This window comes from Gymnogyps californianus, chromosome 2 (genome assembly GCF_018139145.2).
Source record: "Gymnogyps californianus isolate 813 chromosome 2, ASM1813914v2, whole genome shotgun sequence".
Lineage (NCBI taxonomy): Eukaryota > Metazoa > Chordata > Aves > Accipitriformes > Cathartidae > Gymnogyps > Gymnogyps californianus.
In genome coordinates, this window is record NC_059472.1 from 52,132,589 (window position 1) to 52,160,354 (window position 27,766).

The 27,766-nt window shown below is 38.7% G+C and overlaps 1 protein-coding gene across 1 annotated transcript in view; it reads right to left on the reverse strand.

Annotated features, from left to right (window-relative positions):
* GREB1L (GREB1 like retinoic acid receptor coactivator) overlaps positions 1-27,766 on the reverse strand; it is a 145,345-nt gene that overhangs the window by 55,091 nt on the left and 62,488 nt on the right. Inside the window, exons 3-6 of the mRNA XM_050891288.1 lie at positions 26,333-26,436; positions 11,002-11,161; positions 10,584-10,781; positions 2,132-2,308 (exon numbers count right to left, since the gene is read on the reverse strand). Of these exons, the coding sequence (XP_050747245.1) occupies positions 2,132-2,308; positions 10,584-10,781; positions 11,002-11,158 (532 nt within the window). The 5' untranslated portion in view covers positions 11,159-11,161; positions 26,333-26,436. The remainder of the gene's footprint in view (positions 1-2,131; positions 2,309-10,583; positions 10,782-11,001; positions 11,162-26,332; positions 26,437-27,766) is intronic.

Here is a 27,766-nt window from a genome sequence, read left to right on the forward strand (position 1 = left end):
GTAACAGATTTAGGAACAAAGGCAGAAGACTGCTTTTCTGCAATATTTCCAACATGGTTTCACAGAAGGGGGTGAAATTTTGAGTTGAGGTCTGGAGGACAGGGTCCAGACAGAGGATTATAAGTACCCTTGATTTCCAGTGCCATTCATAACTATGTTAATGGGAATGTGGCATATAGATGGCACCGGTCTAACATCTCCTAGAACAAAGCACAGGGCATGTTCTGAAATTGGCCTGCCTTAAAATCCTTGTTGTTTGAATAAGCCCTCTATTATCTAATGCTGAACAATTAAACTCCTCTGGCTTACTTGCCACTCCACTCATCTCTGAATCACTTTCAACCCTTAATGAAGAAATATTTCATATTCTTTCTGGAACATCAATAATGATTTATAATAGTGCTGGGCAGATTAATACCTAGTAGAAATGCTTTTTTTTTTTTTCATTTACTAATCAGTTCAAGATCTGTAACAGAACCAATTTTTCGTCCTCACTACTATCATTATTTTCCACAATGCCAAGCACCTTGGAGAACACTGGTTCCTACACCCACCTGTCAGCCATATTCGCAGTTTTATGAAAAAGATATTCAGTCTTTTTGACAAAATGCATTTTCCATAAAACTCTTATTAATTAGGCCATTGTCTTTAGCCTTACTGTGCCTCATTATCATCTTTTACCATTATGTTGCTGAGGATGCCAAGAAGTAGATTTCTTCATCCTGTTTTCTCCTTGGACTGAATCAGTCCTTCCCTTCTCCCTTGCAACTCACTGGAACTATTGGTGCATCTCCATAGTTGTCAGAAACAGTCATCAGGGTCTCCCAGAGCTACCGAGTCAATTCTTTGCTCATAGGTACCAGTTACACAGGCCTAGAGGCATTTAAATATGTAACATCAGCAATGTCAGAGCAGAGATGTGAGTCACCAGGCTCATTATCAAATGATATCAGAGATGATGGATACAAAGCTAGTGGAGGGGGGACGAAAGCTTACCAACAAAGACTAGTACTACCACATTTAATCAGACTAAACACCATCTGTCTGTCTATCAGATAGTTCTTATTGATCAACTCTTGACACTTCCCCTACTCAGTGGGAGAGCAGCTCCTCTGAGGATGGCAGTATATACCACAGTACCCCATGATCCCACATCCCCAACCATACCCAGCAAGGGCACGTCACACCACAGCTCCTATCTAACTCAGGCGAGTGGGATTTCTGCCTTAGGTCCAAAGGTTTACAGTGTGTAGCAGGATATTAAGTAGGTTTAAGGGAGAAATAACATTAAAGCACAAAAGTACAAAAACGAGGTGTTTTCAGTAGTTATGCAAAATATTGCTGGTCTGGACCAGAATTTGAGCAGTGTGGTTAAATCAGGGTATTTATGCTTTATTGTAATTTCTTCCCTGTTGAAAGGTCTTTCTAATATATTCTAGGCAGCACAATGACTGGAGGGAGAAATGAGAGAGTAAATTCAGAACAGGCTAAAGGAGCCAAAATACATCAAAACACTTTTACTAGCCTGTTAAAATGTGTACCAGTTGTGAGTCAGGCAGGAAATCTAGGTGCACATAACTCCTGTCTTCAATCACGAAGAAACATTCTTGTATTAAAATTTTAAAGCCCATAAATGTAACCAATTATGAAGTAAATGTTTGGGGTTTTTTTCCCCTATGTATTAGCTTTTGAGAAGCAAACTGCCCTCAGAGCTCCTACTGAGAACAATGTTGCTGGTGGAGCCAAGGGCAGAATTTGTCCCTTAATCCACAGAAAAATAGAGAGCTCATCTTCAACAGTTGCATGAGCATATTTCTTCTTAAATGAAAATGCTGTAAGCATCAGTAGAGATAAAGAGCATGTGGATAGTTCACATTTAGAATAGCAGGGCTGCAATTAACTTCTGCCCACACAGAAATCACCGAGCTTCGATTGTGGTTAATTGTGGAATCAGGGACTTGTTTTAAAATGGGCTTTTAAGACAGGTTCAGCTACAGATTTGATTTAATAAAAACAAGCCTCTCCTCAACATATTTCTAATAGAAGGTCATTAGCTGAAATGACTTTAGATAATTTTGAACTGACCTTTTTCTCTGAATTATTATGACACGATAAAAAAAATATCTCTTACCTAAAAGTGCATTTTTTCCATGATCATCTGGCAAAAACCGCTTGTCAACAGCGCAGACTAGAATGTGCTCAGGAAGGTTGGGAGATTTGGCTCCTACTAACAGGAAGCCTGCTGGGATATCAATTTGCTCCATGCACAGAGATACTAACCGTAAATCCTTGCCTGCTTGACAAAAACCTAAAAAACAAACCAAAAAAATGATAAATCTTCAAAAGATTTCATTTAATTTTCTTCTTTTTATCAGTTACAAAAGCAAATGGGGCTTCACAACTTGATGCTGTAATTAGGGGTTTTAATATATCCTTTTCAAGGGAAATAGAGGAAATGGAGATAGCATCTCATCAGGTGCACTAGCTCAGAGTTTCAGAGACAATAGATAAACATTATTTTAAAGAGATCCTGAACACATTCAGGCAGAGAAGAGACATAAGTCTCTAAAGACGAGACATCAAATGGCTCAGAAACTCAGTTTTTCAAAAACATTCAAAATAAGAAGGAAAGTTTGTGATTTTATAACAGAAAACAGCTCTTAAAACATGCCAAAGAATATTTTTTCTTTGCCAAATTTTAGTTTACAGTCTTTTCAAGGGAACCAATTTTGTCTTTGTTGCTGGCATTGGTACATAAACATCACTAAGGAATACAAAGGAATGATAAAAATTGATGACTGAAGTCTAGTACTGACTACTAAAGGAAAAATATTTTAAAATCTAATTTTTAACTTATCTATACATTTTAGGAATTCCAGCAAGTAAAAGATTAATTTACTGGTTTTAGAGATGAACACCATGTTTTCTGTAAGTCTCCAATTGAGTCTCTTGAAGTCTCAATGGACTGCATGACTTCAAGTCTCCAATTATTTTTTTTTCCCCACCCAAATACACATATGCACACAAAACAAGAACATAACGTTGGTTCTTGTGCTACTGGTCAACGTAGCGCTAAAGCCAGCGGCAGAAGTGGGCAAAACTGGGGACTGGAGCGAGCTTCTGCTGTTCCACACCTTGCAGTGAGCAGGTGGCAGGCTGGGACACACAAAAAAGCATGGCAGGGCAGCCCAGAGCTGTGGCCAGGCACCACAACGGCATCCCTGGGAGCTCAGGACTCAGGGTGAGCTTGGCAGCCACCGTGGGGATTTTCGAAAGGTTGGATGGGACAGCTTAGAGCACTTACGGGACCTCTGGAGGTCCAGCCGGTCCAATCTTTTGCTCAAGCCAAAGCCAACTTCAAAGTTAGATTCTTTTGACTAAGTAAATTAACAACAGCATTCAAAGACTCTTCCATTAGCTTCAATACTGGACTTACAGGGATCAAAATCACTTGTCACTTTTTTTTGTACAGCTCCATCACATTATTTTTATTGAGTAATTTCTACTTTCAAGCGAGGAAACGACAGGTGTGAGAGAAAGCAACAGTCGTGTGGCTTCCTCCACAGGAAAGGATCACACCGGGCTTTCTGATTTCCCTTAGGCAGAAGTCAATGAAAGCACTACCAAGTTTTATGAAAAACCAGACTCCTATGTTGTGTTTCCCTCCAATTCTCACTTCTCCAGCTGCAAGATCAGTGCTACAATCTGGCCTCACACATCTCCCAGAAGCAGCTGGCGGAACCCCCCCATTAAAGATATCCAAAGACATCATACATTTATCCATTGATCACCTCTCTTTTGCTACAACCACAGAAATATCGTAACGTAGACAACACATGCATGCATCTGCATGAATCAATATTTCAAAATAAAATCATAATCACAATAATCAACATTATTGTTAAAAATGAACATATCAAACTAAATTTGAAATTACTGTAATATCTATTGAGATTTCAGCTACTAATGTATATTACTTACACTTAATTTAAAATATTATTCAAGTAGTTCATAGTTGTTACAGAAATTGTAAGGAAAAAATCAAACCACTGGAGAAAGACACTAAGCATCTGGAAACACAATGTGATCACAGCTTAACCAAGAGCCACCGCAACCATTATTAATATGTGTGTCTCCACTCCTACCTACTGTGCTAAAACCCATAGTTTAAAACTTCAGCAAAAATGGTGAAAGTTAATGGTTTTTGTTTTTATCTCAAAGCTGTACCAGGCAAAGACCATGTGCAAAGTGGAATGCACAGAATCAGCTAGCATGAACTTCCTGGCAAGCAGCAGCTTGCTGAAAACAGGGTCCGATACAGGTTCAGTCTTGTGCCTACACCCACAATCTGCTGAACCAGTTTTTGGCTGAATAGTTTCTTCAGTTATTCAATCAGCTCAATTCCAGCAGCAGCTCATTCAAGCTGAAAGCTAGCTTGGATTCGACCCTCACACATGCCTTTTTCCAGCCAATGAATTAAAATGAAGTGCCTAAAGTTTTTATTTACAAATCAATGGATTATAACAGTAACTTACCAATAAGAAGTTACATATGTTTTAGGGGAAAAGCATTGAAACCGCATATTTAAAACAAAATTTATTCTTTTCTGATTAGATGCAATTTGATTTTAGCATGTTAAACTCTTTTTGAGGTGTATTCCCTAGAAACATATTGATCCTAATCAAATAGAAGGCTAGATACCAGGCTAAGTATTATCTAGACTTTTCAATGTAATTTAGAAAGAAACAGTTGCAGATAAATCTAGGAACAAAACTCCCTTACATTCAAAACAGAGTTTGCTTATTCAAATGTCTATGCCATTTGGGTATTATGTTCAGAATTTTCAAAACTGGCCTTAAATATTTAGGCATTCAGTGAAATCTGAGTAGCTGACATGCTTAGAAAATACCACTCTACATCTAGATTTAAAATAGAAAAATTACCCACTGCTGACAATGTGGGCAAACAGGAAATCTGTAGATAAGCGTTATGAAACAGCAAGTGCAGTAAGATTTCAAGAGAGATTTAAACCTGTGCTTTTACACAATTACTCTTTAGCCTTGTCTCTACCCAAAAATTTTCAGGAAATGCCCAGAAGCACAAATGGTGACCATTAAGAGGCTTTTGAATGAATTGTTAGCAATAGCAATACTAGGACACCAAAGAAAGCAGGATTTTGGTTGTCAACATTGTTAACAGTTATGTTTCAATATAGACTTGCTTTCAGAAAGAGCACACAACATTGAGTGGGCTGACTATCATACGAGAAACTTCGAGCCTTTTTGGATGCTTGAGGGTTTTGATGTCCCAGTGAGGTGAAGCAATGCTCCAGCTCCCCACAACATCTGAGACGAAAGCAAAGACTCGGCTATTATCCAGGCTAGGAGCAAAACAACTTCAGCCACACTTTGAGCAGCTGCACATCACCATTCTGCATGAGTCCCCAGGGGAGAAGGTGCAGGAAAACCCTAAGAAACCCATCACAACATCTTAACAGGTTTATAAACATTACTCAGTAACATCTTAGCAGTACCCGCTGAAACAAACTGCTGTATCTCAGTCGGCTATCACAGCAGCCTCTTACCTGAGATACTGTTTATCTGCGTATATTTAATATTTCCCACCATTTAGGATATGTAGAACTGTACTGTAGAAACGCTGCATCCTACCTAATCTGCAAACAATACCTAAGATTTACCCTCTGTATCATCTCTTACTCCACCCAAAGTGCTCTCAGATCCTTTCCATGTTCCCCTTCTTCCTCCTTGCACAATCTCCATTGGCATCCTCCTCTGTTTTGGTTGGCGACATCTCTGGATCAGAGGCATGTATGTGTAGACTGGCTGGCCAGCACATGCCTCTCTAATGTTCAGGTTGTGTAAGAGGAGAGCTATAATTACTTTTCTGCCCCAGGGGACATAGTTTGGGGACACCGATGTCATCCAACCAGCTCCTGAACTTCACAAACCTTGCTGAAATTCAGTACCTTTAGGATGTCTACCTCTCTGCCAGAAGCGGCAGAAAGCAGCTACCAGCTTCCTGACAGATAGGCAGCAGAGCTCACAGGCAACTGCCGAAACCTTGTTTTCTGAAGGAGCGAGACAAGTAACAGGGCTGATACTAGAAGGTTTCCTCTGGCTCCCCTTCTGCTGAGGGGAAAGGGATCCCGATAGGCAAGCAGCAAGAGGGGGCAGCACAGACAGGCCCTCAGAGCCTCCGGGGGCTCTTCTCTTGTTTAGTCAACAGCTGCAACAGGAGAGCCAGGGAGGGCTGTGGAGCTTGGCCAGGTACAGCTGGGGCTCACTTCCACCAGGAGATATGGAGAGAATGCAGATCTGCTTCTGTGCAGTAAAAATCTTGAATTTTCCTTCAAAGACATGCAGACGGCATACTCAAGAGACCTTCACTACCCTTCTTTCCCTTGGCTTTTGGGGCTGCAAATCACTCTTCTAGTTTTAAGTTCCTGCTACTTTTTTAAACTGAATGAGAAAATCCACCCAAGAAACATTGATTTGGTAGCAAGTAACTGAGTGTGGGGAGAGGAAGGAGGGATTAACCCCTTTGTCTGCTACATTGTCTTTTTCTAGCTAGCCAGCAACACAGAGACCCCAACCTTATTTTCTTTTCTGTTTTGCATGATTTTGCATTGATATTTAATTATCTGTTAGAGATAATCATTTCCACATTAGGAAAGACAAGACATGATGTCTCTGTACAAGCAGAACTTGTGCTGCCTGTGTTTAAGATTTAGAACGTGCAAAATCCATTTACATTTCATAGCTATTCATTTATAATTGAGCTTGTACTTAAATTTCTATGTCAAGCAGCACTAACACATATGACTCTTAAGAAGAAAAAATGGCACTTTAGTGTCACATTTACCTGTGTACCTTTTATAGACATCTAAGTATGAAGAGGAGAAAACCCATGAGCCACTAAAACAAACCAGCTTCTCTTTATGAAATTGTTTATCAATGTGTAATTATAAAAAGTAAAAGCACACAGCTAAGCTGTTCCATTAAAAAAATCATCTTCCCACAGGATCTCAGCTTTGTTTTAAATAAAGAACAGGCATTTATATTCTGATTAGAGACTTGCAAATACCAAGAGCAGTCACAAAAAAGAATAATGAACAGCTTTTACAGACATTATCTGCATTTCTTTGAAAGAAAATTAATTAGTTTTTGCTTCTGAGAAGCACATTTGCATTCTCCAACATCACTTCATTTAAATTAATCCAGTCCCATCTTCCTGAAAACGAAAATGTATCCCCACAACTGTCAACACCTCAAAGTGCTGGAATCTTCTTCAAAATGAAATTAGTATATATTTTCCCTTTCCCCGCCAGTAACAAGAAGTAGTTTCAATGTGGCGTACCAGCCCCTTGTTGTACTGCAATAAATGGGGTATTTGCATAAGGAATTAGCTTCCAAGAATTACATATGAATTACCGGTCACTGTCACTTGCTATTGTAACTTCACAGTAACTGATCAGGTGTTAAGTACCTGCTTACCTAATTGCTTCTGAAACTACCTTGGTCCTTCTTTAAGCATCAGGTAAATTGAGGATTTACTAACAAAAGAAAGGTGCTACTATTGTGTTTCCCACAGCTTGCATAAAATGCTATTCCACAAATTAGAAATAGCCTCTTTTAAAGCTACAGCAAACAAGTAGTTCAGAACAGCTTCTTGTATTATTTTGTTGCATATTTGAGGTACCTGTATGAAAATTAGGAAGTATTTTTCTTGAAACCTTATTTTCATGGAAGGTGTAAGTCAGTTACAAAAGTTTGTGTTAGGAAGAAAAAAAAGAGCCCCTGAAAATAAGTGAATCCCTTTTATGACTAATACTAAGGATCAATGGCAAATGTAGTTGCTCTTTCCAATGGGCTAAGAGGACAGTGAAGGGATCTAATATTATGGCCAGCTGAGAAGGAACCTCCAACAAACTGTCACTTGTGAGGCACTTATTTTTTTAACCAATGAATAAAGGCATTAAGATCTACATTCTGCACCCATCTGACTGACAACTCAGCCATCTGAATAAAAGAACAAGTCTTCACAGAAAATAATACAATGGTTATGGCATACATCCTGAATTCAGGAAAAGCAAACAGCACAAATACCTTAAAAGTGAAAAAGGTTTCACCCCATCCGTGCTAAAAGGTGGGAGACAGGTTTTACAGCAAGCGGAGCTATGAACTGCAGGTTCTAGTACCAATATTTTGCTCTTGGATAAGCAATTAAATACATGCTTAGTTTAAAGCATCCAAACACAGTGACTACAATTAGTCTATCAGTATTCTTTAACATTTTCCTAATGTTATTTATCTTTGTAATTAAATAACTAAGATAAGGGATGTAAACAACGGCAGCGATCCTGTCTTACATCTCTGGAAGGGCATATTCATGAGATGAAAGACGAGCTATCAGATTAATACCTTGCTGAGATACGGTCTGCAGCGCAAATGTTTGGGAACCTGGGTGTTCTAAACACTTATGTAAAACTGTCCTAACAGACCATTAGCAGTATCTTAAAAAATGCATTTTCCTTTCCTTTTCCAGATACAAAAACACTGCTCTCTTAAATCAGCTCCTTGAGAACAACATTGAGAGCGAGACAGATTTTGTAAATTCAGAATGGTAAACTTGACAAAGAGTAATGAACAATCCCAAGATTCTACAGAGGTAACATAGGAAACTTTCTTCTAGGGTGCTTTGATCATAAAAGACTTATAGATAAAAATCAAGAACACAGAACTGCCCCTGGAAGGTCACCTTTCTCCCGGACATACTAAAAAGCATATTACATATATACATGAGCATATAGTTACATACCTTATGTAACTATAGCATAACTAGGCATAACCTTGTGACATACGATATGCAGCCACAGCACAGAGGTCTGCATTGCAGAGAGTGCTTGAGAGCTGAGCACCTCCTTGCAGTGCCACGTTGGGAAGGGCACCCTTATGAAGCAATCCTGAGCAGAGGTGGCAAAGGCACTGGTGAACATGGAACAGTTTGCACATGGATGGAAAGTCACCTCTCAAATAAAGACATAGACATTTATCTGGAAGCTCACAACTAACATTTTTGTCTGGACATGCAAGTGCAACTAGGGACCGGCTCTTCTCCCTCCTTAGCGTTTTATCCTTGATCTATTTAGAAGGTGTAAGCATATGCCATCTCAGCTTTTGTCCTGGTAGGCAAAGAGCCTCGTTAGATAGAACTCCTTCCTCTTACCATCCTGTTGGTTCTCCTCTGCATCCTGCCCAGTTTATTTTACATTTCTTTAACAGAAGTGATCAGAACTGCTCCTGCTCTCCACAGGAGATTTTGCAGCCTTTATTGATACGGGTCCTCAATTGAGAATACCTTCCTAGGAATACATCATTTTATACTTTCTCCTTCTCTCCTCCTACCAATTTACAAGCCTCCAAAGGACAGCAAACACACTTCTGTGTGAATAACAAATTCTCCCAACAATATTCCCCATAGTAGCCAGCCTTTCTATTCTTTGTGTTACAGGGAACTGGTGGTACATGGTTACGGAGGGTAAACATGCTCATGTAAGCTGCATTTGGAAGGGGTAAAGGCAAAAATGTCAACATTTGCCACTAACTACCCCCAAAAATGTCAAAGAATTACCAGTGATTAGTGCTTCTATCACTGCATATAACCATACACTACAGTAAGGTACAAAATTCTACAAATTACAACTTTTTATGAACTCTGCACAAGGAAGGCCATAATTCAGGAAGATACTGAATAAAATGTCAAGCAGGGCCTTTGGACCTGGTGGGAAAGGTTGTTCGTTTTCAAGTGTTTGAGGGGGGCAGGGGGATGTTTTTAAGAGAAGCACATCTAATAAATATGAATAGATCTTCCTTCAAGGAAGTTGAATCTTCAGAATAGAACAATTATGGGATAAGATGAACCAATTACATCAATTTTACTTGGTCCAAATAGGTATATGCATATGATCTGACCCTTTCTTTAACACATTTAAAACCAAACAAAAATAGTACTGTCAACAATTTTGCTCATCTTGAACAACAATCAGGACAGCTCAGGGTAAGCAAGCAATGGCCAGCAGGCAGGTGGGGAAGACAAAACGGACAAGCTTCCACTACCATCCCTCTTATTCCTCCGGCAGCAGAAGGAACACCAAGTCTCTTCTTCATTTTCTCTCTCCAAACTCTTCCTTCTGCCCATGGAAACAACCAAATCCAGCTTTGCCAATGTTTCTGAGAATAACTTAGGGATAGACTGAGAACCAGCCGTACTGATCCCACTTACGTAACTTCTTTGAGGACAGTAAACCAATGATAAACACAGAAAATAAGGGGCTTTCAGAAACTAACAAAGTGCCACAGCTAGTCTTAGACACTGCTTTCAAATAATACATTACATTTCATGTCCTGAAACAAGTCCTCTTAATCCATATTTTCTCAGATTTAAGGCTTTGACTATAAACTGTATTTCCAGACTTCCTAGCTCAAGAGTTTCTAACTGCAGAGAGTGCACATTATACTGAGAATTAGTTGTAAAGATCACACGGTAAAAAAAGGGGCACAAACCATCAGTAGTGCAAGATCCTTCTGGGGCAGGTTTTTGTGAATATGGGATTGGTGGACTACTTGAATCTGACATGTCTTCATCTTCCTCTTCATCTTCCATTTCATTAACAGTTTGGCTGGTAGAAAAGTCCAGGTTTCCATTTTGTGAATAGCGATGTACTAACTCTTTATCCAACTCTTCTACCTTTGGCTTCACATCTGAGAAGAATAAAAAATAAAATAAACTTTTCAACACTACTTGCATCTATCTCCTTTTAAAATAACCAGCATGCCATTCTTTCTCCTTAATGAGGCCTAAGATTCAGATCTTGTGTCACACAATGAACTGCTGTGCAGTTTTTGGTTTTTTTAATGAAACGCATCCCACTCTTTTCTCACACAGAAAAACAATTGAAATGTGCCATACTTTCATGGTTACCTTCCGGCAAGAAAGGAGGCTGGTCAGGATCCAGGTACAGCTGTGAGAAGATTGGCCGTGGGACAACGCTGCTACATCTCAGAGAAGCTTCTATAGAGTTATGAAGAGCTTCTTCAAAACGGGCAGATTTTAGTTGCCCTGCATATGAATTCCCCATGATCTAAAAACACAAAGAAAACAGCTGATAAGGGGGGGGAAAATGCATACGCAGACCATTTACAAATGAAGAGTGAGGTCTTAGTAACGTCCATCATGACAGTGATATAAAGTTAGTAAGAAAGTATCCTATGAAAATAACACCTCTAACTAGTACTACATGTTCACATTTGTCTCTCAATCTGGTAGACTGTATCCTCTTGTTTCAATAACAGCTTTTAGCACATTTCCAACACACTGCTTTGTGTCTTCTGCATACATGGCCTCTCAACAGCCTCAAGCACCTGCCTGGTGTAGAATTTAATGGAGGGTAGATAAAATCATTATTACTGTCTTTTTTAGGATTTTCAGAGTAGGCTACAGAAGGGTGCGTAACACAGAAAATTAAAAACATCAAGTTTGGCTTCATCACTAGTTGTCTAACTGTGTGTTTACATGATTTTACTTGTCAGTATGCCATCATCTGCAGAGAAACAATACAGAGAGACATCCAATAACTTGAATTTTTGCTCTTGGTAATATTAACTGAAATTACGCAGAAGGTCAGTTCTCTGTCTTTTCAAGGTCTTCACCTCTTGTCTTCAATGTAACACTATGATTTACACGTAGTCTGATCCATATAATTCAAATGATCTAATCATACTCTTACAACAAAAGATGTGAGTAAAAAAAGAGAGAAATAAATAACATCCAAACCATACACAGCAAATGCTGTGAAATGTTTTTATTTTAAATTATGCTTTATACTAGTGATAACAATCATTTAAATATCTGCTTTGACAATTAATATTTATGTTTATATCAATGACGAATTTATGAACTTCAGGAAATATTCAAGTACAAACCTGTAGATCATTACTTCTCCTTGGGTGATATTATACAGCCCATAGACCGTTATATTTGTGCCCCCAGCATTAGGATACAGACTCTCAAATGTAAACATTTAGTAGCAGGATGGCCATGGACGGTTTTACAATGAGCTAAGGGAGACTTACTGAAACATGAAATTTTCCACTTTGCTGGATCATTATACCATATGACATTTGCTCCAAAGAAGCAGCAATCTAACAATTTCCAATATTCTGAATACAAGACTGCATTTTCGGAGAGTTTTATTTCAACAGAGATAACTTTTCCCCAGTTACATCAATAGATAGAAAAGTACAAAAGCTTATAACATTATCTTTGTACTTCCCTTCACTAGATGTCACCTAGCCCTATGACCAGGAAGAGACCTTGGCCAAGAAGATAAGTTGGCATTTAGAAAACCTACAGTTCCACTCCTGCTTTATCACTGGGTTGCTCAAGGTCCTCAGGGCCACCTGTAGAAGGACAACAATGATGACAGCCACTTACAGCAGCATTTGAGATCTGCTGGTATAGACAAATATCTAAGAGCTAAATATTACTATACTACTGGAATACATAGGCATGAAGCTTACCTAATTACTCACCTCCAACCTGGGAGAGAGGCTCAGTTCCCTGTTCAGTCAGAGACTTTATACAACTTCAGGAAAATAATTCCACATCTCTGACTTAGACCTGCTTTTAACAAATTTTGGGGCAACAGCATTTCCCTACCACAACCAGAGTCAATATAAACATAATCTCTTAACATGATGCATTCAGGTATTTCAGCAATAAAATATTTAAGACAAGTATATTCTCTTTTTCATTCTGTAAGTTTTCATTAAATTTGGAAATGGCAGGGAGTGTGTACAAACACACAACTACAAAGTGAGTTAGGGAAAAAGTTACGCTGAAGCAGGATTAAGGTTGCAGTACACTAAATCCTGTCAGGAGCCTTTGAACAAAGAATTGATGAAAAACAGCTAAGTGACTGAAATCCTGGTTTTACTGAAATCAGTGATGATAGTTCCATAAATGTCAGTGAAATCATGACAAACATATAATTAAATTGCATACCATAACATTTCATTTCTGTGCTATGGAATTTTATGTCAGGTACGATGTGCTTAAGGTAGGATTTCAGGAATGTATTCAAATGAAGAGACTTCAGCTAAAATACCATAATAAAAATAAATCAATTTTTAAGAATCAGAAGATTTGCAATTCCCACAGCACATCATCTGCCTGAAGTCTGCTCATCCTCCAAGTTTTCTACAATCTATATGTTGTATACAATCTATGCCAACTACTTTCATTTTGATGGGAAACTACTGATAAAATAGAGTATGCACACAGCAAAAATGCTGGTGAGCCAAGGCTGTTTAATTTGCCTCCCTGGCATCTATACAAAGAGACTGCCTGTGGATGGCGACTGTCACAGATTTACCTGAGAAAGTTGGTTAATATTACCGGAGGACATTTCTACCTTGCCAAGAGAAAACAAGATTGTAATTGAAAACACCGAGTAAAGGAAAGCTTAGGAACCGCAACTTGTGCGAGCACTGGTCTCTGCAGCATGGAAGCGGAGCAGGACGAAGGCTTGTCGGGGATGCGCTTGTGCAAGACGGGGCAGGCAGAGGTATCAGAGGGCAGAGTGGCCAGGGGTCCTGCTGGGCTGCGGCGGGGGAAGCTGGGAGCCCCAGAGACCAGCACCAGGGAGCCAGCACTGGGCAGCTGATTTCCTAACACCGCCCGAGGGCATTAGGGCAGCTGGGCCTCATTTGGAGTTCAAGGGAGCTGGAGGGGGGGAGAGCAGGGGCGGGAGGAGCAAGAGGCTCTCCCTCTGCAGGGGAGAGGAGCTGGTGAGACCCTTCGACAGTGAGCTGCTGGTTGGTTCAGGTTGTGCCATCCTGATCCAGCCTGCACAAAAGCCAGGAGCACCAATTCAAGGTATTAATGCCTTAGTGTTTCTGCTTTTGATTCTACCCCTAAATGCCTAGCGCAATTAGGAAGTGCTTCATTTTCCTCCTCCCAGTGTAAACGGGAGGCAGCTCACAGTGAGCGCACCGCAGCAGTGGCAGAGGAGGCAGCAGGAGCATAACGTGCTCTAAATGTGCTCATGTTTGCGGAGGGGGGTTGAGGAGGCAGCAAAGAGTCTGGAGGAAAAATGAATTGGTGGAATTTGAAGGGAAGGAAAAAAGAGGAAAAAACCAGTTTCTGTTATTAAGACATGTACCTGACAATCTGCATTTAAATGTGACCAAAACCAATGATTTAATGTAACTAAATTAATGCTCATTGTTAAAAAAAGTTATCCAAATAATATGTCTATCCTACAGTCCTATACAAGGCCATTTGGTAAAAATAAACAAACTAAAAAAAACCCTGTTGCTTTCTAGAGTGAAATTAAGACAAGTTTTCCCTAAAATTCTGCACATCTGATGTAGTGTCAGTGAGCTTGGGGAGATGTGGGAAAGACAGTCCCAGGTTGAGTACAGTTGAGACTATCTGACACAGAGTCTGAGAGAAAACGGAGCTGGACTTGACTGAGGAGCTCCTCCCCGATCTCACACGCCTGTTTTTCTCCTGTCAACATCGATACATCAGTGCTCACCTTCACACCCACTGTCCTATATCCAGCAATACTGCACTGAACTACACCGGAGCCTACTTGGGTGCACTGAGAGGTTTCTAATGGGCAGGAGGTTTGATTTAGGGATAAAGAATTCTTTCCGTATCTATATGTGCACTAACTGCAGCTAGCTCAGCACAGAGCTGGTTAGGTTCCCAGCAATGAGCAATTTCCACATCTGTAATACAGTATTCCAACCCTCACCTTTCCTTTTACCTGCACCACTGGATACGAGTGTAATTCGTAAGTTGCCTACTTCTCTTAGCAACCTTTTGAGCTCTGTTTTGGATTGGACTCTGCAGGATATTAATATGTGCATTATGCAGAGTACATATGTATAGTAAGATTTGCTGCTATACATTCTCCTTCCTCCCGCCCAGCCCTGCCAAGGAAGAAGGTTCAGTTTGACAACAGCCACTCTCCAGGCTTCCCCTCTTTACCTTACCAACTTTGCCACTCAGACTACTCAAACAATTTTTACTTCATGTCCTTAAAAATTACTATAGAGAGGCTAGAAGACACAATTAAAATTGAATAATTTCAAAATGAAATCTGCAGCAAAACATGAAATAAGAGGAGAATTTCCTAACATTCAGATCACCTGCACCTCCAGGCTCTATCGCTTTCAGGGTACTTCTCTGCAAAGATCCAGATACTAAGGCATCATGATTAATACCCAACACATCTCCACTGCTGCTATGCTTCTTCAAAGTAGATTTCCTAAGCCTACTCCAAATCTTCTTTGCAGGGGCCCACCACTGAACTAGAGGATTAACTGCGAGATGTGCTGGAGTTTGAGAGCTGCCTTACAACAGAGCTGGAAGGCAGCCCTCACATCTCAGTCTGGGTCCTTACAAAGACACATGAACAAGGCAATCATGAAATTCCACTAACCTGATCACAAGTGAAGAAGTATTAATGCTATAAGTTTTAATAAAAAATATAGGCATTCATTATAAAAAGCAAAACTACAATTACTGGGAGCTTCCATCAAAGCAGACAGAAATGGAAGTAATAAACGCAGTATTTCCAAGATGACTGATTTTAGCACCGCATCACTCTTTCAACCCCATAAGCTGAACTTACAAGAAAGTCTTGTCAATTCAAGCAAATAGTCTTGCTCCATATGGTCATCCAGGTTTCAAAAGATCTGTGCAGAAACATAACACTGGATGTTCAAGAAGAACCAGAGCCCAGGTCCAGCAGACTTGCAGTGTGTAAGTACAGTAAACACTACCCACTTTTAGTTAGAAAAATAGGTGACTATGGTCCTTCACATACCAAAAAAAAAGTAACCTCTGGAAAGTGGATTGTTACCCAATAGCTCTTGGGAGCTAGAACTGCACATTGAGTTGAAGGCTCTGCTAGTAAAAATATAATCAGATCATTCAGTACACCAGATACCACATATTTGGCCTCCAGGTGGGTCACGACCCCAGAGACTTTAAAGGAGAGGAACTGAACTGGAGGATGAGGGAGGGGGTGAGTGTTGTTGTTATGGCTTAAAGCAATTTCACAATTACCTGATAGCGAATGATGAATCTGATGCAAACACCCTCCATTAAGTCGGCTCTATCAAGTCCTTACTTTGTTTTTAACCTAATGATGTAATTGTGTTCTCCAAAACACATAATCTGGCTTCTGATCTGGCCTAACCCCACAGGAAAGTTTCTCTTCAAAGGAAAAGAAAGCAAGTTCCTTCACAAAGGCATGGCCAGGCCCAGCACAGCTTCTGTATCTCAAAGGGTTATCTTAGGCAAAGAGAGACCAGGCATCTATTTATGCTGTAGAATTGTTTGGGAACTGGTTGTTTCAGGAACAGCTAGCATCTTCTATTATTTACATCATTCTTGTTGATGTTCTGGGAGCAGTATTTTTTTCCCATTAGAGCATCATTAGGATGTATGAACATGCATACAGCAGAAAGGACGACAGTTAATAATGACAATAACAAATATATACGCTAATTAAAAGTGTAGACTTCGAAGTCAAAAGAATATACCCAGCATTAATGGTAGCATTCAGTGGGGAAAGACTTATGTGTGAGTCAATACAAGAGTGCAAGGCGGAGTAGTCTCATTAACAGATCCCTTATCTCATAACGTTTGTAAGATCCTTTTTTCCCCCCACAGTCCTTTCAAGATCCTGACATTCTCACCCTGCTTTTGTCTTGGTTAGGGATATTCAAACTCAACTGTAAAAGAGTTTACAGTCTTATGTAGCAAGTGATAGACAAATAATTTGTTCACAAAGTCTTTCAGGAAAAATTAATGATTAGTTTGTATTGACTCTGTTTACAGTGGAGTTTCCTTTCATTTTTATTTTTCATTTTATTTTGAAGAAAATACTGATAGCATCCAATACCATTTAGAATCTAGTCTTTCAGTCTGATGTTGCCACTGCTGTGTCAGAGGAATGGGAAAGATCAAGAACGCCTATTTTTTCCAGACAAGGTTCTTCCTCTTATTGCTCAAATAATAGCATCTGTACTTGGAGTATTGCATCAGATTACCTGGGATTTGGATAATTCCTTGGACAGAGACAGACAAATGGATACACAACAGAGCTACATGCAGGGTGGTGGAACAGGACAGCTGTTCCCCCACAATATGAAACTGAAAGCAAAGCACAAGTGGTGCTAAAATGGAGGCTGCTATGCCCTTACTGCTCCATCCCTTCCACCCCAAGACTATCCCCACAGTCTTCAGGCACAGTTCACAAAACAATAAACATACTAAAGGTAAAATTCACACCTGAATTCAGGATGGTGTTAGTAAGTTGAACTTATATGCATGAAGCTGTCAACTTTAAATCACCCCCAAATACTGCAAAAATTAAGTCTGAATTGCATTTTTTAAAAATTCAGTGATTTGGGAGTTTTCAGCTTCACAGTATAAACCAGCCGTAATGTAACACTGAGGCCAAAAAAGGAAACCCACCAAGAAACAGAAACTGAAAATCAATCTCATCTCTTTTACTTAAAATTTGAAATGTCTCTAGTTCTTTTTAACAGTGTTATTTACTGAGCTGTACACATAAAGAGGAGTTTACAACTGCAATCAAACATAGAATATATTGCGAGGTGCAATGTTACAGAAGTCCCTGCAAGTTAAGCTCAAGTCAAGTTTTACAAAATGGTAGTTCAGTAGCTTTAAGTTACGAGTTCAGCACTTGTGTTTATTGCCTAACATCCCACACTTTCCTTCATCTTTCAAATGTTCTGATAAAACTCTCCCAGAATCTTTAGATGCCATCTTTTGTAAGTCTGAAGTTTTAAAACACTATTTTAGAGTTAAGTCTGCGTAGTTAGAATCAAACTACGTAAACCCAACAACAGTCACTTATCGCCAAACTGGAGCTGGAAGTCATTTCTCAAGATTTCTGCATGTGAAGCTTTGTGACAAGAACTGTACAGTCCTTGCACTGGCTTTACTTTTCTCCAGGTTATGGCTCCCACTCAGAAAAGAAATGTCGCATTCCAGGTAGGCTGAACCCTTACGGCACAGCAAGAGGAAAACTGGTGCAGTCGGTGCACTGGGGATGCTCAACACACTCCTCTAGTGAGGACTGAGATGATATAAGGCTTAAGCATGTGCCAAAAGTAAACAGATACAAGAAGCAGACGAAAGAAAACATCTGACCTCACTTTAATTTACATGAACTCACCTACAGTGACTACAAAATATGTAAAAATTATGGAGGACTAGTTTCTGTGAATAAATGATGCTATGCTAGGAGCATTTAAAGCAATATATGCTTACCTGAATATGGAAAACTACATGAAAAAGTATGATAAAGAGACTGGAACAGTAATGAAGCAAAACTGTAGCTGATACCATTTGGTGAGGTATTTGGAATGAAGGAAGGCCTTTTGATGACTCTTGTAAATGCACAGCTCATTTTCACGGGCAAAGACTGTCTCATGCATGCAAATACTCATATACAAATAGGCACTATATGTTCTGTCACCAGTTGCATGCACCCATACACTTTTACTGTCTCTTTTACACTCTCATCCACCCACACACATCTGTTCACACAACCCTCCCCTCCCCCCCAAGCTTTTGCAAATACACCATTTCCCTAATTATTCCCCCTCTGCCTTCCTACTGTGGAAAAAGGAACTTAACTAGAAACCATAAAAAAACCATACTTTGTGTTTATAATATTAAAAAAATATATATCCTTCTTAGTCTTCTCCCATTGCATCCCTCGGTGTTTCATGGAAAGGTTGATGATACAGGGTTGTGGACAATGACAGGAAGTCAGATGACAACAATTTGACCATAAAGGCTATAAAAGAGTAGAAAAGTTAATAAAAATTCAGGTGCCAGTAATACAAAAAGAAATGCTCAGTAGTATATAACCAAGAATGAGAAGATTATATAGTGGAGTACGAACCTTACATGAATAGGCCTATATCCTTCACGATATAGAAGCTTTCAGGAGTTAATTATGTCAATTTAACTTATTCTGACTGCAAGGCTTTTAGAGCCCTTTTAAATGATGTTGTGAAATTAGCAGATAAGTTACTGTGAAGGTTTTCTAGGGTTTTTAAAATTCATTTGTAGAAGACAGAGCAAATCCTTTTATGCTACTGGGATCTTTCACAATGTACATAGGGAATAGAACATTACTATGCACCTTCAACAGAAGAGGTACATTTTCTCTTTTCTTTCAACAGAAAAATCTTCGGGGGCGGGGGGGGGGGGAAGGTTATCACCCTACAAACCTAGCTTTTAATTTTGAAGTTTTGGTAATGTTAAAAGACTTCATTATTTTAAAAGGAGTATGTGCTCACACTTGGCTGCTCACACACTCATTGCAGAGGCAGCACAAATAAATCACTAAGGAGCACTTTTGAAAATCTCAGCCTGCTTCCTTAAAACAAGCATGCTCATACATAGCCTCCCTCATTTATGTTCTCTGCCCTAAATCAATAGGACTATTAACTACATTATTAATGCCAGTGCAATACAACCAAAACAGTAATGGTGCTTAATCCCAGCTCTAGGATCAAGGCATATTTTTGCTGTGTAATTTTGATTTTGCAATTAGTTGCAGACATGAATTCCAATTTATTCTCCTAACAACTTAGCATGTTAGCAGTCAGGCAAGTTACATGTTTGAATCCTTTCAGCTACCACCGCTAATAACACAGCAGATTAATTACTTAGATACTACATTAGTTTATGTAAACTGTAACTGCATGTAGCATTTTGCTGCTTACCGAAATGTTTTTCCGAGCCCAAATTTGTTCCCCAAATCACATATTCAAAATCGGTACCTGTTCCCAAACCTAACAGATTTTTATTGAATCTTTGTTATTTTTATATACTTTTCATATACGTAAGTGTACAGTCATTCACTGACAAAACATATTCTGCTAGTAATACACCGATCTTATTGTAAGTTATAACAACTATATTTAGTAATTACTAATTAAACTATTCAGAACTATTAGAGACAAAATACATTTATGTAGTTTACAATAATCTGTAATGTAAACTGTATCTTCTCAGATGCATCAGTTAATTAATTTAAAGCTGTGTTTTTAATGGAGATTTAATGTTTATTTCAATGGAACACTGTCTAATATTACACCATTTTTAAAAAATTGTATGTGGACTTCTTTAATTTCCATGACTGGGAAGCTCAGGAAATAGTCTTGTTACATCTTTCTAAATATGAAACACAAGTCCAGATTTCTCAATAATTTTAATGCTGATAACTATCACTAATTGCTTACTTTCATGAATTACGTTTTTTTTTTCCCTGAGGGGCCGCTTCTATCCTGAGAAAGTGAAAGGGAAAGTTACCAGTGTTTCAAGAGAGCCATATAATGACATAAAAAGGGGCATTAATAATGGCATCTCAACTTGTACTGCTCACGAAAATGAAAGGGATGATGATCTATTAAGCATATGTGGTCTGGTTACTTACAAGCCGAGCGCTTCACCTACAATTCCAAGCATCCTTTGAATGCCTTATCAATAAAGTTTGTTATCAACTCTTGAACACAACTGGACTAACGAAGACCACCATATGAAGCTAATGATATTAATGGCGTTTCCAACCATTGAGTTTGCTCAACTTGTTTGTAATTCTTATTATTTTTTTTCCTGCACACCCTCTCTACACCACTTCTCATGATCTGCCTTCAGACCTCAATACTGTAAGTACATATTCACCTGCCTGGTGGTGTTTTATTATCCTCAATAGGACTATGGAGTAGGACTGTGCGCTATGGCTTAGCAAACCACATATGTAAATTATTGTAAATCCTTAGGCCACTAGCCTGCAAAAATCTAAGTTTTAAACATCACAGCTTATGCTATTTATTTATTGTATGCACAAGCTACCATTTATATAGGAACTTATGCATACACACTGCTTGACATTTTTTAAGACTGCTAACCAAGATGACACTATTTGATAGAAAAGTGGCACAAAAAATCACTACTAAGATACAGAAAACAGAAGCTAAAATGTAATCCATTATGACACATCTCAATATCAGATTGTACGGTACAAGCATTAAACAGAAAAATCCTTAATAAAAATCATCCTAGAAACCTACATCTGCAGTAAAAGTGGTTTTCCCCATGCTCTTTTTTTTTTTAAGTTTTCTCATGTGAAAGTGCTACTAAATAAGGGAGACAAAGAAATTTTTATTGCCAAGCAATATAAACTAATTGCTATTCATCTTGCAGAGACATTACTTCTTCTGAAAATTCTTAATTCTAACAACACGTACTAACTGACACTACTAAGAAAATATCTTTCTAATAGGCATAATGGTAATACAGATTACATTGGCTCTTAAAACTTTCCAAACAGAGATGACCCAATTTTTCAGAAATATCCACTCACTATTTTCTTTTTCCACAGTATTCATCTTATCTGGTGCATGTTCTGGTTTGTGACTGCTATAACAGACTAAAAATGAAGCACTGGAGTAGGACTTCATAAATTTCAACCCTTCTTTTGCTGTAAGCAATCCTTTCCCCCCCCCCTGAAGCTGGCAGAGTTGGAGATGTAGCCTGACAGTTCTTCAAATATGCAAGCTGAAAGTAATTGCAGGGTTACCAACTTGAAAAAGAGACGGTCTCTGCAGCCAGAGCGTGTCTGTGACACTGTACAGAGGAGAACACCCTGCACCCAAGAGCGTCACATGCAGCGTTTCCCACATCTCCTTCATCTGTAAAGTGCATAATCCTGCCAAAAGCACCATCAAGTTTTGTTCCTTTCCCTCTCCAGGAAGATTATTAAACAAATCCCTAACACAGATTTCTAGATTAAAAAGTAAAATTAAATCAAGGAGCAATAAAGAAAGTCTTAAGTAATCAAATTTGCCTTCACTAACACACTTGGATAGAAGGTTAGGTGGATTGTTGCTTCCTCACCTCCTCCAAAAAATGACTGTTTTCCTCCCTAGAGCCCTGTCTGAAAACAAGACAAGTCTGAAAGAGTTCTCCTTGTTTTTTATGAGGCTTGGAAACCATCATCCCTAAAAAGGAACCACCAAAGGTGGAAACAAGCCTCTCTCCTTTTGCAGAGAGGTTGTGTCAAAATGTTTATCTACTCAGAGCACGTTCCTGCACAGCTCTTCTGAAAACACCATTTTCAAATAGGTCAAAATGATCACGTTTCTGCTCTTTTGAACTCGGAATATGTTTTAGAAAGGAACAAACAAATCTTTTCTTATCTGAAGCTCCCATGCAGTCTCTAGATAGAGAGGCATATCTAACATTGTTCTTCTGCAGTCACTTTTAGCCCGTGATGCAGAGACAAAAAACCCAGCAAAGCCAGCTGCTTTCATGGCCATTTCTATGCAAAAAGCAATGCACTGAACAGACGAGAAAACCCTGCATAGGTCAAAACCGTAACAATCAGCTTAAACCCACAAGTAACGTCAAGTTTAATATTGTTCGGACATTTTTTGCAACTTCTTGCAGCTGGGAAACAGCGTCTAAATTGCTCATAGAATTTCTATTTAAAAAAACAATAAATTTCTCATATTTAATTTTAGTGGAAATGAACTTCAAAGTGCAGAGTGCTTTGTAGACTTCTTCCTTTTCCTTTTACGCAACATGTGTTCGTCATGTGTCAAAGCTGACTCTACTTTCTCCCCTCCCCAGAATACCACAAATTCTTCTGTAAAATAAACAAAGGTCTGTCCAGAATCTCTGAAATTACCAGAGGCAACCCCTGTTTGAGATCAAAGATGCACATCACTACTGGGCCTTCTGCAACATCTCCGATTTCAGTGATGATGAAATTTGCAACAAACAGGCAATCAACAGAACAAAACTTTAACATCACATCCACGCATATATCTAAAAAGATGAGCTTTGACATTCAAGCTACCTTTTCTAGATACTTAGGAATCCCAATAGGTATTTGTGGGATAAATGTCCACAAATGACATTTTTATGATGCCATTTAGGTCTGGCAAAGAAAAACCTTTATCTTTACTTAAAACAGAAATGCAAAAATTCAAAATTACATACTATTAACACTTAAAAAGAGAAGAAAACAATTTTCTATTTCTAATGCTTACATTTGTTCTGTGATGCAACTCATCACCCACTACGATAAATTGTGTATGGGGTCTTTATGTCTTGGAAGAAGAAAAAATTACAATAAAATACATTATTTGTTGGAGACATTAGATGTGCTTCTCTACTTGTTTTTCTCCCAAAAGAAAAAGTCTTAATGATGTTTACAGGCTGGACTTAATTTACCCACAACATAAACATGCTAGCAGAGGCAATCTTGATTCCCAAAGCTGCTATTATGGTTTAGTGAGTCTATAACACAGAAAATTCACAGATTCTATGCATTCTTGAAGGCATGCATATAAAACTTCCAGTAAATACTGACACTCAAGAAACTAGTGCTCATAATATTTTTCTGTGACTGCCGCCACAGGAGAATATAAATACTATGCATAAAATTCTCACTGTGGGCTAAAATCCACTTGAAAAAAAAACCATCTGATAAATAAACACTTTATAGATACAGAACAATTTTCTTCAGTAGATGAGAAAAAAATCTTAATAATTCATATACTTCCATTTTACATAATTTGAGTAACTAAATTCTAGGCTTACAAACAAAATTAAGCATTATAGCTCAAATATGTATTTCTCTAAGCAGTTTTATTACACAGTTTATTTTATATAGCCCTTAATTCCATATAGATATATATGTAAAATGTGATATTCATTGTTTACAGGGATAAAGCTGAAAATAGACTCAAACAGACATCTCTTCGAATTCCTACAGCAAAAGCCAGTCCAATCTCATTGATAAATAAATCACCTTAATCCTTTCTTCATTTGTTATTGCCTTATTGCAAAAGCATGAAGCTGAAGCCTCGAAAGTCAAAGTTAAGGCCTGACCTTCCATCTCTATCCTATCTGGCCGCTCCCTTGTGTACCCCTCAAACACACATGCTATCATTTCCTGATGAGTTTAGAAGGGGTTATCAGGAGAATTTCAAGACGTGTCAGTTTTGTAGCAACCTGAATGCTATACAAACATCATCTGTGTTTAATAGGCGATTTGTATTTTAGTAGGTTTATCCATTCCCAACTTTATTTGTTTAAAGGTGCCTTAACCTTGACATAAATCAATGCTAAGCATCTGTATAGAGTACTTCTAAAGAGTTTAAAAATTAAGCTCTTCAGAGAGCTATATTTTGCAAGCACGTTTCTTTCAAAAAAAAAATTACTTGTCAACTTCTTTGCTCTTTTTTTTCCCCTTGAAAATTATGCAGTTTATTCTTTTTCACTCTTCTTATAGTGTTCTTTTAAAGATCACGATGAAACACCAGGTTAGTCACTATAAAAATGCCACCACCGCTGGCTTCCAAGTATCTTTTTCTTCCTAATACAACAATGAGTGTTTGCGTAAGACAGTAGGGCCAAAGAGTCGGAGGCCCCAGGTTGTGTCTTGCAGCAACCCTCCCTTCCAAAGGAAAACAAAAAGCACTGAACCTTTTCTGCCACATGCCCAGTCCTTCCCCCACCACCTCTCTGGTGAAGACAGCCATTATTACATTTCCTTTCGGGTTATTTACAAGGTCTTGGCTCTGACATTGATTTCTTATCTGTTTCTATGACAAATGTGAAGTGTTAATAAGCTGTCGCTTTAAAGAAAGATAATGCTAAACAAATTATAGGAATTAATTACTCAAAAACTATTCTTAAATTTTTTTTGTGAGCATTGAAACAAGAACAGCAAAAATTGCTCAAGACCAGAAAAAACCCACATTTTTTTCAACCTTTAATAAGTGTTAGCAGATTAAAAGAAGTTATAGTTTAAACTAGGCAGTATCCTGATAATCTAAAGCAAATTTGTCAGGAGATATAGAATAACCAGGCAGGCGCAGCTCCCTAAGGAACAAAGTCTTTTAATTTATAAGTGAAGGTTTTTACTTTTTCAAGTATTTTGCTCATGGTATAAATTTTAGGATCAAAGGTGAAAGTTCAGAAATCTTTTCAGTTACAGAACCATTAAAATGATAAACATTTGGGATCCCAAAGTACACTTCTACTCTAACTGTCCTTTCAGACCTGCATTGACTGCACTATAATAGCTGCCAACATTTGGTAAGGATTAGCCTTTCACTTAGACAAAAGCAAGCATTCCTTAGCTAAATCAGCACTTTTTGCCATCAGACTCATAAAACCTTTTCACAACACAGATTTTCAAGGGAATCCTTTAGGGTTTTAGGATGCTGCTCCTTTTACTAAGTAACAAAATACACCCCAGGGTGTCTCATTGACCGCACTCAGCTGTCCTTTGACCTCCGCAATTGTTTAGCCTAACTTCAGGGCCACGGAATCTGCCTCCCCCCCATCAAAAAGGCTAATGTTGCTTCCTCCTAGCACCTGGCAAAGCAAAATCTTAGAGGTTCCCCCCTCTTCCAGACTTCTACCATGTTCCAGATGTTGCCAAGCAAAAAGTTCCTGCAGGCAGGTTTTGGGAGCCCGCAAGTGCCACTCAGAACCTGGGCTGTGGCCATGACCCCCTTGCTCTGCTCAGCACTGCCCTTGCCCCAGGGATACAACAGGTCATAAAGCAGGAATAGATCTTCAGCCTTCTGGGTACGCTGGCTATTTAAATGCAACAAGAAACTATGCGAGCCCAATATTGTATACTGAGACAAGCCTCCCCCCTTTAAGAAGTCAGAAAAAAAGACGTGTGAGAATCTCAGTTGGAAGCACAAATCTATCCCGATCATTACAAAGATCTGCATTCTTCTTCCCATTTGTTTTAAACCCTTTGAGAGGACAAACAAACAAACAAACATCCACCCTCCAAGTGCATAAAACATGTATTTAGCTAGTTGCTTAGGTATTTGCAGTGCTTCTAAGTAAAACAGCAGAAGAAAATTGCTAAAGCTTCAAAAGAACTGTCGTTAAATAACGAAGCTGACTTCATTGTGGATCTATAAGAAAAAAATGGAAGCACAAATCAGCCCTCTTTGGTGAAGGCTGTTTAATTATATGAACTGGATTTCTAGATTTTTGAAGAACTTAGACATTGTACATGCCCGAATCAAAAATAAAATCCTTATTTACAGTCCACACTGTTCCTAAAATGCAGTCAATGGAAATGAAAGCACAGATGCTGAACACAACCATACAATGTATTGTCTATTAGGAAAGGCAAGTACGATACCTTCTCAGATTCCTTTTAACCTATTTGAAATGCAGTCATGATTAAAGGATGCAGCTAAGAGTTTGTGAAGCCTTGCTGCGAAGTTGTTTAAAATTCCTGAACACCTGAAAAATAAGAAGGGAGAAAAAAATTAGAATGACTCGTGCCAGCATATAGTTTACAACAAGCCAACAAAACCTCCGTATCTAAACCTGGTCTAGGGCGAAAACTGAAGTGAGGTGGGGAAAGGAGGGCTGACCACTTAGAAAAGCATGTTTTTGTTTATAGGAATACCGGGTTGAAGCTGCATGGCTGCTTCTCTGCATTCTGCCAGAAGTAAAGTACGAGTTTGTCACAGAATCTGCACATTTCTGGCACTGAAGTCGCTATATGAAATATTAGGAACTTAGCACATCAATATGAGAAAACTGTCACAGAAACATAAAAAATAGATGATAATGTAGAAGTAATTATTTTACTATTGGTTTAAAAAGAAACAAACTAAATGGGTGAGCGGTTATCTATGCTAAACTGGAGAGCAATGTTCAAAATGAAATCAGAATTAGCTGGTTGCTCTCCTGTCTGACATCCCGTAAAGGTATTTAAGTGAAAACATTTCTAATAGAAATTGCAGTTTATAAAAAGAGAATACACCTGAAATACCCCGAAGAATGGCAACAGTGGTGTAGCAAGCAGCAGGCAGAAGAGTAACTCCTAAAATATCTAGGGCTGTACAGAACAGTAATTAACATCAAGAAAAGCTTTAAATTAAGTTATCATTGACTGGACTTTGACAAGACTTTCTTAGGCACACAAGCTGGTTTGGTTTCTCAATAGAAATGGACAATATTTTGCCAAAAGATTTAAAGGAATTTTCTGTGTTGCTCACAAATGGGATTTTAGGCTTAAAGCTGGGACCACAGCCTTGGGCCTGCTGTCAAAACCAGAACGAACATAACCCTTTCAGCTGTACACTTAGAATTCAAAATCCAGCTTTTAAAATTAAAAGCAATATAGCTTTAAGCTTCCTCCCCCTCCTCCCATTTTTTAAAATCAGCCTATTTAAGAGAGCAGCTATAACCCTCACCTCTCACTCAGGAAAGGTTTTGGGTAGGATTGTTGTGTTCTGAGGAAAGACATTGAACAACTCTATTGCCAGGGACCATTGATGCTACCCTGTGCTGTGCATCCCCGACATGCTAACAGTGAATCCATCGCAGATGGCCAACAAGGTTAGCACATGCAGCTCCGAACCAAACTGTAGGGCTCTGCGGAGACTTCAATGATTGCAGAATGTCAGTAATCCAATTCCAATAGCTCCTGGCTCTGAAATTGCTATTTTTCGGACACGTGCTGAACATTTCACCTGCTAGTAATGACATTTTTGTATTTTCTTCTAATTACACTCAAAGCTAAGACCTTTGGCCCTAGGCCACAGACCTCTATTCAGGCTGC